Source organism: Seriola aureovittata, chromosome 23 (assembly GCF_021018895.1).
Source record: "Seriola aureovittata isolate HTS-2021-v1 ecotype China chromosome 23, ASM2101889v1, whole genome shotgun sequence".
Lineage (NCBI taxonomy): Eukaryota > Metazoa > Chordata > Actinopteri > Carangiformes > Carangidae > Seriola > Seriola aureovittata.
In genome coordinates, this window is record NC_079386.1 from 1,629,713 (window position 1) to 1,645,214 (window position 15,502).

General features: G+C 41.7%; 2 protein-coding genes across 4 annotated transcripts in view; one reads left to right on the top strand and one right to left on the bottom strand.

Annotated features, from left to right (window-relative positions):
* Positions 1-308: 308 nt before the first annotated feature.
* men1 (multiple endocrine neoplasia I) lies at positions 309-12,902 on the bottom strand. Its single transcript, XM_056368579.1, has 10 exons — positions 12,778-12,902; positions 10,102-10,584; positions 9,782-9,990; positions 8,188-8,316; positions 6,542-6,582; positions 6,356-6,443; positions 5,910-6,046; positions 3,216-3,360; positions 1,693-1,866; positions 309-1,561 (listed from the first exon to the last, which is right to left on the bottom strand). The coding sequence occupies exons 2-10, from the start codon at positions 10,535-10,537 to the stop codon at positions 1,013-1,015; spliced, it is 1,908 nt and encodes a 635-aa protein (XP_056224554.1). The 5' UTR covers positions 10,538-10,584; positions 12,778-12,902; the 3' UTR covers positions 309-1,012.
* Positions 12,903-13,680: 778 nt separating this feature from the next.
* rtn3 (reticulon 3) overlaps positions 13,681-15,502 on the top strand; it is a 35,088-nt gene continuing 33,266 nt past the window's right edge. For 2 of the 3 annotated variants that reach the window (XM_056368576.1, XM_056368577.1), the window contains exon 1: positions 13,695-13,962. In XM_056368576.1, the coding sequence (XP_056224551.1) occupies positions 13,872-13,962 (91 nt within the window). In that variant the 5' untranslated portion in view covers positions 13,695-13,871. Of the gene's footprint in view, positions 13,963-15,502 lie in introns of all 3 variants that reach the window. The other variant, XM_056368575.1, reaches the window with a different exon arrangement.

Below are 15,502 nucleotides of genomic sequence, written 5' to 3' on the forward strand. Positions count from 1 at the left end.
GATGCACCTGCCTTTATCTCACTAATAACACGGAGGCTAATATTGTTAGAGTGGAAATCTGACAAGCCTCCGGCACATTCCCTAAGGGTAGAGAGTAGCCAGTTCAACAGCTAACGGTGCAACTGTTAAAACCAAGGGCCATAAAACCTCAAGTTTTTATGAAAAAGAGTTACATGTTGTCAAGGTTGCTAAGCAAGCTGTGCTTTGCGATGCAACGGTAACGCAGCTGGTGACGCCCCTGAACTGGGACACAGCTATAGTTTTTCTTGTTAGTATGTAGCTAATAAAGATCAGCTGACCTCGTCACATCTGTCATCAGGTCTTTATTACTTGCAGATACAAAACAAGAACAAAAACGACAAATCATCAAGCAAATAGGATGTAGCAGGGCCACCTAATGTGGCTCTGTCTCAACAGTGCATGGTCTTCCTGGTCTTCTCTAACACCTTAAAAACTGGCCCAGCTCAGCTACTCTCAAAACTAAAGGCCACCTACTTTAGAAAAGAGCAAAAGCAAAGTAAGGCAACATAGAGCTAGCAAGAAAGAAGCTGTCGATAGAGCAGAGGTGGACAATGTTACACAGTAACTATCCTAAATTAATCACTTCCAAGGCTTCAGTCATGAGCAGGTTCCTAATGGTTGATATTTACACGTCTGTACGCTGAGTTCTGGTCGTCCTCGTTACTTTGGCTTCAAACATCCACAGACAAGTCAATGAGAAGTTAATAGTCAGTGTGCAATTGGCTGCCAATCAAAACACAAACTAATGAGTGAAGGTTACAATCTATCAAACCAGGCAGCTCCCAGAAAAGAAAAACAGTGACATGTTCCTTCAGTTCAAACCTGATATGTGACATTAAACTCAACATCATCTGTGCAGGTCAGATCTATTGCTGGGAACTAATCCACCTCTGGATGAGAAGGTTCACAAACAGAAGCGAGGTTAATCATGTGTCCGTGTTCACAGTATGTCGTACAGGATCTACATCTCCGCCCACAGCAGTCCCTGCGCCTACAGCGACTTGCGCTGCCGCTTCATGAAGGACATAGAGTAATCCCCGGCAGGCGTGCTCTTCTGTCTCTTCATCTGGACCTGGGACTGGGCGGTGAGCTGCAGCTTGATGGCGCTGGAGTTCACCTTGGCCGCACAGAGGAGCTCCTTCATCCCCTTCATCTTCTCGCTCTGGAAGACGACGACGGGACCGGCCAGGGAGGGGGACGCCTGCTGCTGGGATGAGGGTGAGGATGCAGAGTCCGGGCTGGGGGACTTGGGTTTTCCTTCGGCATCTCCGCCCCGCAGGCCCTGGGAGGAGCGGCGGCGGCCCCCTCCCTCGCCCACCTTCTTGAGTTGAGTCGCTGCTGTTGTTGTTGTTGTTGCTGCTGCTGCTGCTAGCTGAGTGGGTGGGGAGGTGGGGGCAGCAGAAGGAGGAGAGTTCTGCTCGTCCAGCTTGGATTCCCTCCTGGGGCCTCGTCTGCGGCCCTCCCGGGGGTCGTCACTGGACTGGTCGTCATCGTCCTGGGACTCTGGCTCTTTGGTGATGATGGACACCTTCTGACGCACCTTTGAACCAGAACACAAACATATTTTTAACTACAAAGCATAGTGTGTGTGTGTGTGTGTGTGTGTGTGTGTGTGTGTTTGAGAGAGTTGGCTTCTGATGTTCAAAGACGGAGCTACTCTGGGTCTCTCACCTGAGCTTCAAAGCGGCTCAGAGACTGGACCAGGTAGGTGGCCCAGCCCACATGAAGTACCGGCGTGGGACTGCCCTCCTCCCATTTGCAGATGCCGTCATAGAAACGCAGCAGGTGGGCAAAGCATTCTGGGTCCTGGAGTGCTGAGAAGGCTGCAGCCTGTTTGGTGTGCTCCTGGAAGAAGTAAGCGACATTTAGTGCTTTGATATAAATTTCACTAAAAGCTTGTTTTAATTCTGCAGCAACATGAAATGATTCAGCTGTGAATTTTTATGAAACACAAAACAAACACTTATATCCTGTTTCCACCTGGTGTATTGTGATCTGGATCTGGACATCTGATCCGGGTTACAGAGACACAATCAGAATTTTACCTGACCGGTCACACCACATCTGGAGGTGGTCGGACTCGCACCACGATCACATCTCAGCCTGGTGTGAAAGACATCTGCAAATACTCATGTCCCTATTTTTTTCTCTCAGTCCTTCATGGTTTTAAGCTGCTCATCAAAAAGCTACAGGCGAGCTCTTCCTCTGCCACGGAAACGCAGGTACAGCTCATACAGCCGCTTCACTCTCTTCACCTGTGATGCAGTTATCTGACTCCTGTCTCATTTGCATTCACAGCTAGAGATGAACTCAGGTTGGACCATGAAAACAAATCAAAATGTAAACAGGAAGTCACATCATAGGCTGTAATGGAGTTCAACAGGAATGAGTCCTAAAACCTTGAAATCAGTCACATGTTAACACTTCCTGGTCTCTCGTCCTCAAGCCTCTGGTTTGTAGAATGTGTTTTTGGTCAGATGACTGAAATAAAGTGTTTAACACAAGCTAAAGACATTTTCATGTTTTATTCTACAACATAAAATATGTCAGTAAATACTCCAGTCCTGATTTCATTGATGACTATTGGCTGTTGTGCTTTTGCAGTTCAGGGCCCCAAACTGTTGAATGACCTGCTGAGATTACATTTGCTACACCTGTCACTGCTTATAAGTCACTTCTTAAAACATTGTTTTAAAAAAAAGCGATAATTTTTGTGTGATTTTTAATTTGTTTTTTTTATATAAATGTTTTGATGTTGATTTATTCTTGTTTATTCATTCATTATTTTGTGAAATACCTTTCAGAAAAGTGCAATTCAAATAAAATCTAATAAAAATTATTATTACTATCTTTATCATTATTATTAGTACAATTCTGTCTTCTATTTTCTTGCTAATGTAGCTGTCAGTCATAATAGAAGAAATTACTTGATTTCTCAAATTTCACAATTTCCAACAAATGACAATTATGTAATAGAACATACAGCAGAAGTTGTCAATGTTCTTACATTAGAACAGCTGTGAGATTTGATCCAGGTGAGTCCAAATACAGATCACATTAATACCAGGTGGATATGGGAATTTCTTTCCACTGACAACCACAATATGAAATGATGCTACAATAAATAAACTCTATCATCCACATCCACAGGTCTCCCACCTGCTGACTTCTTCCTCTGGCTGGTGGATACTCACCTTGTCAGCTCCTCCGTCTCCTCCCTCCCCTCCCTCCCCAGGACTGTCTGAAACAGCGGTCTCCTTCAGCAGAGTGGGGATCACATCGTTTGCGATGTCAAAGAACTCTTTGTAGATCTCCTCGTCCTCACGGAAATAATTATACCTGCAGGAGCAGGAGTGAGGAGACTTTTAATGACAGCAGGAAGACAGAGGTTCGACAGTGAGAAGTTGATTTCAAATCTAATTTCCTTTGATCTACGACTGTTCACTCAGCCGCTATTAAAGAAATCTGAAGATGAGCTTCAGACAGAGACACAGCTTGTGAACAGGCAAGACAGGCAACTGCTTATTGCCCCAGGCTGTTAGAGGCCCCCCCCGAGGGCAGACAAACTTTACTCCACAGCAAGGTCTCAAAATGCGTTACCAACTTTACTTTCAGTAAAGCTGCACATACAATCACTAAGTTACCAACACTGCTCAGCAGGAAACCTCCCTAAAGGTGCCTTATAATGTGGGTTATTTACAATGTGCCATGGTTTATGTAGGTTTTTATGGTTCTTTATAATCTATATTTAAAAATGTATAAGGTTTTCCACATTCTTTATATTTATATTTTGAAAATGACAACATTTTCCATGTTCTTTGTATTCATATTTTGAAAATTCTACTAAAGTAAACATTTGGAATTAAAGTTTAGATTTCGCTAATTTTTCATTGAGGTCAGACTATTTATTACATAACGGTGATGAACACTGATTGGAGGACTCTGGAATCACCACAGGGTTCAGATTAAAAGAGGAGATCAGAGGAAAACGTGGAGCTGTAACATACTGCAGTGTTTGAAGGCATCACAGCAGCCCAGACATGACAAGAAGTGAACTCTGCTGCATTAACTACAAAGAACCAACTGTTACAAACACACAGACACACTCACACACACACACACACACACAGACACACACACACAAACACACCCTCTTGAGCTGGCGCACAGAGGGGGAGCCTGACGTTGAAGAACAATGGGGGAGCAGGAAGAGGAAGCTGAGAGATGGGAAGGGAATGTGTGGTGGGTCAGTGTCAGTATTTTTAGCTGCAGCTCATGAACGGCGCGTTTAAAGAGGAGGAGACAGAGCAAGGATGCCGAGCCGGACACTTCCTGGCTCCGCCACCACACCCTGTCACACTGACTGGGACTGGACTTCTCTGTGGTGGACGTGTCACAGTGAACAACCTCAACCAGAGCTGAGACTCAATTATTTTCTGAGGTAATGTGGCTGTTAAACTCACTTTGTTTCTTTTACATTTTTTTGATTACAACAGTTCAGGAGAGATAGCCTGGTGTTTACTGCCACCTAGTGCTCGCATGGTGAAATGACTGAAGCTGATAGCTGAGACGCTGCTGTTGGCTCATTACTGTTCTCCCATGTTTACAGAACAGAAGCTATAAAACAGCAGACAGGTGGAGCTCATCATGTTCAGGTTATACTGAGACTGTCAGGAGTGAACTCCTCCTGGGTTTTGAAAACATGTTCATTTTATCGATGAAAAACTATGATAAACTAGAATTTAAGTCCAGTACAAACAGGCAAATAGTCTTCTCTGCCTTTAATGCTTATGTCATGATTGATGAAAACACCATCCTAGATGGCGTCAGAATGCTTAGTCAAACATTTCACTGAGGAAAACCAGACTAAAGTCTCAAACAGACTGTGACTAGAACTTTCACACAGATTTGTCAAGGGACTAAAACTAAATCAAAACTGGTGCCAAAATCAGCACAAAGATCTTCAGATTTTTACATTTAATTAATGTGTTTATAAGAAGAGTCCATTTGAAATACTTCCTGGCTGTGGTACAGCTCTGGCCAGTAACTGACAAGCATCAATACTGACATTCAGAACCTCTCACCGACTTCATCTTGCTCATGACGTTTCATTCAGTTAATACTTTCCTCAATGTGTGTATTCAATCTATCTATATTCTGTCCCCTTAAAAAAAATACTACCTCCTTCAGTCATGTGTCTCCGCCTTGTCCAACTAACATTAGTCCACGTTCACTCAGTGTGAAGCTGGTGATGTGGTAGACACAAGCACAAACACTGAGCCTCAGGCTACGTCCACACTGATGCGTTTTATTTTAAAAACGCATCACTTGCTACGTTTACTCCTGGCGTCCACACTACTCTGGACTCTTCCAAACTCTAAACCTGAGAATTTTTAAACAATGATATAGACACCAACCTCACCTCCTGATTGTCAGTCAAATGTATGAATCAGTGAATGCAACACTGATGGGGACCAAAGGTAACACCACCAGTTTGTTTTCACATTGCTGAATATGAAGAGTGCATGGCTCAAAAACACCAGAGACACCGATAAACATCAAAATAATCGCTCATTAATCGTAATCGAGGGAAAAGTTTCAAATAATCGTGATATTGTTTTGAAGTCATATGAACCATCCGTACTGTCGTATTCTCTTCTGTCTTTTCCTAAACCTCTCAGGTCAGTGTGTATGTTGTTACGTACGTTGCATGTGTTTGTTGTTCTTGGTCAAGAGTGTGGTAATGACTTAAAGCTTTTGAATAAAGAGAATATAATGGTCTTTTTTTCCCAGTTTAAAGTATCAGCAGTCAACGGGACTGACTTCTGCCTGGTTCTACACTCACAGCCTCCCGACTCCTGTAGTGTGTGGAGGCAGCGTGAACTCACTCCTGCATGACCTGAGCGGCCTCGGCCCAGGACCTCAGCGCCTCCTGCACGTCCCTGTGTCTGTAGTGGAACCCGGCGAGGTACATGTAGGGGTAGATGTGCTCGTTGTTGTAATGCCTCTGAGCAGAACTCACAGCCTGAGAGACAAGGAAACACAGGGGATATGATTTCCTGGTCTTTTATATCACAATCCTTCACTGTAGACGATGCCATGTTAGAGGCAGAGGGGAAAACCCACTAACAATACAGTAAGTGACAGTGGAGCTGCCCCCATCAGGCTGGTTTTGGTAAATAAATGAATGTATGATGTTTCCATAAAAAGATTTTAAAATGTGTTTCTCATATTTATTTAATATTTTGTGAAATAGTCAAGCCAAAAAAAAAATCCTTCTTTATATACACGAGTCTTCCTGCTGTGACCTGTGGACCCCTCTCATGAGACTCACCTTGAGGTGGATTTTCAAGGGGCTCTCTTTGCCTGGGATCGGATCCTGGTCCTCGAGGTCTGCCAGAGTGCCCATGGCCATGGGATACCTTGTACACAGAGCAGGAGGATAAGGACTTAAAACAGTTAACAAGTGAAATGTTTGAAGTGGAGATTTATTACTTCAGTGCTTCAGCAACAGACTCACCTGTCCAGGTCGCCTCGTTCATACAGCAACCACAGGAGTTTCTGTTCAACCACACAAAGAACAGGAAGTGTAACATAAGAGCTGAGCTTTATCGCTGATAGTAAAAGCTCTAAAGTCAGTCAAAACAGATTCTCAAATAGTGGCCTGGACCTTTATTTACCTTCACAGCAGAGAACCAGGAGCTGTGTTATGTCTGTTACCTAGCAACCGACACCTCTTTTCTCTTATCACTGAAGTATTTTTGTAACTCTTTAGATTTTTCATTCAAATGTAAAAACTAGAATCATTGCCTCGTGGTTGTTTCCTCCATCAATCAGCCAAGAATCAGGAAACACAGTCTCTCAGTTACAGTGTTGAATAATGACCAGAAGTGTTTTTGCAGAACATTATAATGTCACAGTGAAGTTGACCTTTGACCTTTTGGATATAAAATGTCATCACTTCATTTTATCCTTATAGTAATGTGAGTTCAATTGTGTCATAATTAGTGAATGAATTTGTGAGGTATGTTTACGGTGTGTTGTGAGGTCACTGTGTGTCACAAGTAATGAAATTTCTTCTGGGCATTCTTAATATATCACATTCACAAGGACATGACATCACCTTGACCTCGAACGTACACCTTCGACCACCAAAATATAATCACTTCATCCTTAAGTCCTAGTGAATATTTGTACCAAATTTGAAGAAGTTCCCTCAAGGCGTTACTGGGATATCATTTCGACGAGAATGGGTCAGACGGACGGAAAACCCAAAAACAATATGCCTCCAGCTCTGACTGTCACTGGAGCGAAGGCATAAAAATGGCCACTCTACTTTGAAAAACTCCATTAGCAAAAAACAAAAAGAGATTAAATCATTTGCACCACAGCTGGCAGAGCCTATATCACCAGGACCAGGTTAATGCTGTTAAATGTTAATGCAAACACCTCACTCCCTCCAGCTTTACCTGTTTTCTTGTTAAAGTAGTTCAACAGCATCAACTTCATCAGTCAGGTCATATTAACCTCACTTTCTATTCTTTACAACAAACACTGTTTCTAGTTGCTTCTACTTTGCTGGGTCTGTTACTGCTACTGTCAATGACTCATTTCCAGCACAGCTCAAAGAGCATCATCCCTCCACTTCCTGGTAGGTGTTACTGTGACACATCTGCAGGAAATGTTGGGTTTCACTGATGTTAACAACTTTAAAAAGAAAATCAACACTGATGTGACTGATGTAAATGGTCAAGGTCAGTGTGACCTCACAAAACACTTTTTAGCCATTACTCAAGACTTCATGCCGCAATTATGACATAATTTCACACAAATGGTTCATATTTTCTATGACTGGATAAACAAGGATGTAACCTGGAACTAGTCTGAGTGGAGGAGGGAGACAACCACGAGGAGGTGATTCTAGTTTTTAAGTGCAAATGTATAACATTCAAATTCAGTCTAGTAATTATGAGGGAAAATACATTTCTAAGCTCCACACTGCATGAGAAATGAGAGAGATGATGTGAGTTTTCACCCGTCTCTCTGACATTCAGGCCACCATTCCTCCAACATTCAGAATGAAACTGAAAACTGTGGCATTCTCAGGGAAGATCAGAATAACAGATCAGTAACAACCCACTGCACACTAGAGCTGTTAGTGCTCACCTGTTGTAGCTGCAGCAGCTCAGAGCTGTCAGTGTGTAGGTCCAGTGAGGGGTTGATAGCACAGACCATGAAGGCCACCTCCATGTTTCTGTCACATTTCATGTAGGAGCCCTTCAGATAGAGCCAGCTCTACAGGAGACACACACACACAGGACAGGAAGTAAATATCATACATCATTTTTTAGGTGGAACTGCTACAACCTGTGGACTGGAGTAAAACACCAGCTCTCTGCAGGGCAGGAGGAAAATCCCTTCATCCACAGGCTGATGATCGTACATGTTAGCACCAAGAGATCAATTAACAGCTTCACACCAGCTGTAATACAGGAAGATGATCGCTACATGATCCAGAGTTTGGCTGAACTTGACACACTTCTTAGTCATCTTGGTTATTAGTTTATTCCTTATGAGTCACATCTTCATTATCCTGCCAAAACATCTCTCAGGAATTGAGTTGCCTGGCTTGTGACAAAACCTCAGATACATGTGGTAACCCGTATCATCCTCTGTCCTGAGGGAACATTTCACTCATGAAACCAGTCACTTTTTCAGTTTTTGCTGAACTCTGTCTGTCTCAAACTGGCATCTATAAATCAATCATCTATAAAGCCTTGTCCTTTCAGACCTGTTATTATATGTGCAGTAGACTTTTACTTTCACTTTCTTGATTTGACTGAGGACTGTAGCATCATGCTTAGTATATGAATAAATGATAATGGTGCCCGTATGAATTTTTATTTACTGTTCCGTATAGTGAACTTTGTACTAGTCCTGCACGATACGAGGAAAATCTGTGATGTGCGATAACACTGTTCAATATTGCCATGGCGAGATGACTTGCAATAAATAAACAAATATTGAAGTGTGCATATACAGTTCCTATGTCTTCTTCCACCATTGTGCTAGCTAACCGCACAGTCATCACCAAACTGACACCATGATCCATGTATCCAGGCTCCATCTGTCAAGTCACATGTTCACATGCTGAGTGTGAATGCAGGTTTCCTTTAAGTTTCTTGAGGCTAGTGTCGAGGTTGCAGCAGTGAGACTGTGTAGCTATATAATGTTATATTTATCTTATCTCATTAATACAGTACAGCTTCTCTTGTTCTTTATTGCTACTCGTATTGCTGCTTATTATTTTCAAAAACAATAAAATTTTCAATTGGATTAGAATTTTTAAAAAATTCTAAAAAATTTTTTAGTAGCAATAATAATGTTTACAGCAGGAGTCACTGTGTATTAACTCAATAATATCTCTCTGGAAACAAATGCATGTCAAAAAACACTGCAAGGGGGTGGGGGGCTGCTGCTGTCCGTGTTTGCATAGAAAACTTTCCTTTTAGCTTGTTCATAACAGTTCAGTATTAGCTTAATGTTAATGTGCTGCACTCGTGTAAAACAAACCGTGGTGGATGGGAGGAGTTGAAAATGTGTCTTTTCCTCGTGTTTAAATCTTGTTGTTATCAACTCCTAAAAAGTTTACTCCTCACTGGTCTCCATGATGATGAAAATACGATTTATCGGTCAGCACTACTTTCAACAATGTTTGGTTGTTTCTGAGAGAAGCTTCAAGAGGAAGGTAGGTCCTCACTTTCTCACTGACTCCTGCTGTGACCGTTTGTCCTCGTCTGTCCTCGTTGCCCTTTCCGTGCCAGGTGACCTCTGCCGTCTCTTCACCGTTTTTACCGAAAATCACCCAGGCGTGGTCTTCGGACAGTGCCAGGTGGACATCCTTCAGACCGAGGACCTGGCAGGCCGCCACCACAGCAAACGCCACACCAGAGCTGTCTAATTTGGTACCTGTTTTAAAGTTAATAAAGAATTGTTCTCATTTAATTCAACATGACAACACTAATGTCTTCAGAAACATGCTCATAAACTCATTTCATGATAATACGTGTAATTATGTACCAGTGATGAGACTGAAGAGGGATTGGATGTGGGCCCGGTCCTTGAAGTACGAGCGGCTGAGACTGTTCCAGATCACATCTGACACTTTCTTTACCAGCTCCCTGCTGGACCCAGCAGCAGTCCTCCGGTACTGGGACAGATCCACTGCTCCACGGATCTGGGCCGTGAACCTCTCATACAGTGCAGAGATCATGCCCAGCTCCACCGTGGGGAAGCAGGAGGTAGGACAGTCTGGCTCCAGCGGTTCAAACCGCACTCCTGGAACGTTTATGGGGATAACTCGGTTCACAGCCAGGAAGTGCTCAACAAAACCCAGGACCAGGGAAAGAAGGGCCAGGTCCGGCTCAGACTTGCGGAGCTCAGCATCAAACAGCTGAACCACACCATCAATCCCCCGCAGGGGAAAGTGCTTCTTCTGGGCTGAGTGTAAACCCATGGTGTCGACTGTCCGTCACAAGCCAGATGTTCTCCTCACCTGCAGTGCTGAATGTTACAGAGCAGTCAATTTATTAACCATCAGTATCACAGACTCACACACTTATGCTGCAGAAAGCAGAACAAGTAAAGGAGGGCTCTGAAAAGTCCTTAATGATGAGGGAGGCTTCAATGCTTCAATATTTTTACGATTCTTTCTGACTTTCTCACCCTGCCTGTGGCTCTCATCTCCAAACCCTCCGGTTCCCACTGAAGATGTAGACTTCAAAAAAATACCTCAAAAATATATCATTTAATTTATAAAGAAGGCTCAGCCACCTCCTAAAACAGCTGGTACTATTTGAGTAAGCTGCAGCTTTTAGTGAAAGTTACTCAAATAGGAGGAAATAGTCTATTTATTGGGAAATATTTACACTGGCATATTTAATCTACATTTGTGTATTTTGGCAGCAGGACAGTGTGTGAGGTAAAAAACTACATTGAGTGTTCATTGTGAGGAAGGAACATGTCTCCCAGGGTAACGGTGTGGTTCACTGATGTGTTTTACTAGTTTGGGGACAATTACAGGCTATTACATGCTTTGAACACAAACATAATAACTGTTAGCGAGATACATTCACTGTTGGTTTAGACAGCACATGAGTAAATACAGATCATCATACCTGCCATTTAAATTTGTGATTTATTGTACAGTTGTTTGGTGGTTGGGCTGGGGCCCCCTTGCCTGCCCCTCTGGCATTTTGGTGCGGCATCTCACCCACCCCTACTACATGAATATTATAATTATCATCCTGATTATCATTATCATATATTATCATATTATTATTGTATTATATTATGATTATCATATATTATTATTATTACTATTATTATATTGTCTGTATTTATACATGTTCATTGCCACTATTACCACATTATTACAATTATTATATATCATTATCATTGGAATTATCAACATCATTGTTATCACTATTTATTATTATTATTATTGTTGTATACAATCAACTCTCATTAGAACATCTTATCATGTGTACACACACACATACACAAACATACCCCAAAAATGTATTTTATATACACTTTGTCTATTATGTTTTATGGTCCCAATGTCTTGTTTTTTCACCAGTAAAAAAAAATGAATAACTAAATTTGTGATTTCACCATAATAAAAAAAAAATCCAGATTTAACCACATTAGCATTTTTCTTCTTTGTAATACGCAGGGAATGCACAAAATATAAAAAAAAAGAGTGTAAAAAAACTAATTTATTCAGTTTTGCATAGGAAAAAAGACTACATAGATACAATATTTTTTTATCAAAACTTGTGTTATATATCAGTTTACTTCAGTATATTCTTTAAAGTAATAAATTCTCAAATGCAATAAACAATAGCATTATACACGTTTGCTTATGCACGTTTCACCAGTGTGTCCTTTCAAAGCACAGTAACGTTTCTTGTCATATAACCCAGTATAAAGCTTGGTGCACTGTCCTCCTGTGTGTGGACCTAACGGGATAAATAAAAATCCCATTAATGATCTAGGCAATAATAATATCGCACATTTTATTTAATTATAATTACCGCACGTTAAACAAATAAAACACAAACCCAGACGCTGACCCTTGGATGAGCAGCTTGGCTCGTTGCATAATGCTGGTTACATCAATGCCGCTAACATGGTCTATATGGCGCTCTGGTGGGCGGGGCACTCCCACTGCTACATGAGTCCATTCAATACAAAACTGCAACAAAGCTCTTTGAAGTTCGTCATTCCAGTTAGTGCGCCACAATGCCTCTGCGGCATTACACATACTGAGTCTTTCAGTACAAACCGAAATACTCACTTAGATATATTATCTCGCTAGCCGGGTAGGCTGACCCAAGCTAACTAGCTAACCTCTTAAAGTTAAGTTAAGTTAACGTTAGCAACCCGTATAAGGTTACTATTGGTGTTAGTTCGCTGAATGAATACTAAATTTTGTAAACAGGAGAGATAGAAGTGAATGAAATAAGCTGAACCAGAGAGTCAGCCCACACTGTGACAAATAGCTTGTGAGCAGCGGGCTGAATGACGACTGTTGTCAGTAGCAGCTAACAAGCTAACGAGCTGCTAGTTAGCTGAACTCACTACTTTTACATAACGCCTGTCCCCTTAGCATTCCCACAATATTCCGCAATGCTGGCTCACTCTAAGCTCCCGCAAACTCAACATTTGACCGGTCTACGAGAGACCACGTACCTGTTTTCTCAAAGCCTCAGCCACATGTTTTTGTTTGTGTCCCCCTTCTTTTGCCGCGCAGTTCAGTCTGTCCCAATGTGTTACCGATGTCTACGTTCGCGTAGCAGAACAGATCTCACAGCGATACGTAGGTCGCTGTCACTGGCTGTTGAACGCCGAGAGGCCCATGCCCATGGTTATAGATCTAAGCTACTGCGCGAACAAGCGCTTCTCGTGTATGCTGGGAAATGTAGTTCATAATGTATTAATCGTAAAGACCCCCAGTAGAGGGCAGCATGATGCTTTTATGTGCTTTAACTTGAACAAAGGTAAACATTACATAATGGAAAACAGGCTACAGTAAAACTCGCAGTTTAGAGTTGTATAAAATCGAGATGGCTGCATTATTCAAAGCTATTTTATCAGTGTGGTTGGCTTGTTTTTTTCTTTTTTACAAACAGCTCACACACACTTCCGATATATATTCAACCTATAATTACTAAACTATTTAGTAAGAATATTTTGGTAACATTTACTCAAATTTCATACAATGCAGCCTCCCACTCATATCAGAGCTAATGGCCGGAATACAAAATCCCACTTTTGTTCACAGCAGGTATATAACATGGTGTCTGGTGTTCAAGAATATTCCTCCTGCTGCCTTCAAGTGTTGTCGAATATTTCTACGGCACCATAAACGTCAGAACCAAACGACACATTCCGTTCATTACAATTTGATTTTATTGATACAGGAGTTGCTGAAAGATATGTTCAAATAATAATATGATATATGTAATTCGGTGGTTTTATGTTATTGTACTTGAACGAAGAGGCAAGTCCTGTTGGTGAGGTAGTAATTGAGTTATTGGAGCTTAAATGGAGACATTGAACGCGTCATGTTTTTCCCCTCCTCCATAGTCCGCCTTGTTTCCCTCCATCTCTGCCTTTCCCTCAGTGCTCGGACGTTGCGTTAAGGTGAGCATCCGAGTCCCGCTCTTGGGGAAATTCGAGGAAAGTCAGACGACATATACACCTTCAAGGGACAGTGTAAGAATTTGAATCGAGACGACAGACATTTCGCCGCCTGTGTGCAGTTGTTTCGAAACTACAGTAAAATGGATCCAATGACTCAGTCCGCCCAGATATCATCGTCACAAGGGTTTGCCGATGGGCAAAATTCTGCTGCCAAAGAATCAAAGCTATCCGGTAAGAAATAACGTAAAGTTAGCTAGCTAAGTGTTAACGTTAATTTTAACTTAATGTTTTATAATTAATAAATATTAAGTCATATCTGTTTCGTTTTTTATTTACAGGCATAATAATGATGTTTACAGGTTATTGTCATGTCCTTAGAACTGTAACCATTGTGATGCCGAAAAACCCTTTTTCATTTTGTATGTTGTTGGCCTGTGTGTGGTTGTTTAAGCTTGTTTCAGCTATTACTAGAAACACCTGTGGTAGTCAAGATATCCGGCTACCTAACGTTAAATAGCCACGGCCTTCCCGTAGCACACGCCGCTGCTTTCTTCTATGCCGATAACGCCGAGCCTAACCTCTTATATGAATCTGTCAACTTTAACTGTGTCGCCTTGCTAAAAGGCGGAGGCACTGTCTGTAGACGCTGTGATAGAGCATGAGGTACGACATTACTGATCAATATGATCGGCCGGCCAAATGATCAGCTAAGCAGCGACTGATGATTATGGGCAGATACTGTTAGCTACTGAACGGCGTTATTCATTATATTGTATGGACACTGCTTGGGGAAAATTTTCAAATACGTGCTGCTTTTTGCATTTGATGTTGATAGAATTTAAATGTGTCATAATGACTGCTGATGTAGTCTTACGTCATGCTCTTCGAAGTGAGTATGGTGTTTATTTTATAAGTAAAGAAATATTATACGAGTTTTTACAGTAACGTTTGTGGTGACAAAGCGTTATCGGTGGTAAATGTTGCAATGCTCTGCACTGCAGATGCATTGTTACTGGGCCACTGCCAGTGAAGGGAGGACCTCTTAAAGGCGCATTGCACTTTTTCTGTCGTCTTTATAATAGTAATCATTTCCCATAACAAAACATCAAGCCTGAAGAGCTTCAGTACCATCAATACTTTCTGTCTAATAACTCATCACGGTTTTTGTTGTCTTTGTTAGATAGTTGTTCTAATTACAGTCTAGACAGCCTAATTATAACAAAAGACCAGTGTTGTCTCCCAGGGCCTTATTGACAGGTTATTGTATGTCAGGGGGTGGCAGCTTCGACACCAGTGAGCATCTGTTTTTTTCTGTGTCTGTGTGGGTTAATCTTTCTGATCTGAACGCCATGGCTCAATCAGCCACCACACGAGAGCCATTAGAAAATCCTTCAAAGCCATATTTGGTTCATCAAAAGGATTGTAGCTGTGAAGAATTAAAGCACATGTGGTTGTGGGCGTCAGCTGGATATGGCAGGGTGTGGCACATTATGCTTCAACAGAGTTTCAATTTGTCCCTGAAGGTATAATCAATGAGGAGAGGGAAGCACAAATTAAATATGATGTACTATCAATGCAAATTCACATATGACATTTAGGATCATGCTTACAATTATGACACGTACCATTTCATTAAAAACTTATGGAAATTACCAAATTATCATCTATTATAATATCAATCTAGTCTGTTGGTCCCAGAAGATTAGCACCCGTGACCAAGTTTGGAAGTTTTGGTGCGTAGTAATATTTGATGCAGAACTCCCTGTTTGAA

What these genes read in the sequence shown, in the direction of transcription:
- men1 (XM_056368579.1), bottom strand. Translation starts at nt 10,537, where the DNA reads ATGGGTTTACACTCAGCCCAGAAGAAGCACTTTCCCCTGCGGGGGATT. An exon ending in AGCTGCTGCAGCTACAACAG is followed by an intron (nt 6,583 to 8,187) that starts GTGAGCACTAAC and finishes GTGGTTGAACAG; the next exon opens with AAACTCCTGTGGTTGCTGTA. An exon ending in GAGACGGAGGAGCTGACAAG is followed by an intron (nt 1,867 to 3,215) that starts GTGAGTATCCAC and finishes TACTTCTTCCAG; the next exon opens with GAGCACACCAAACAGGCTGC.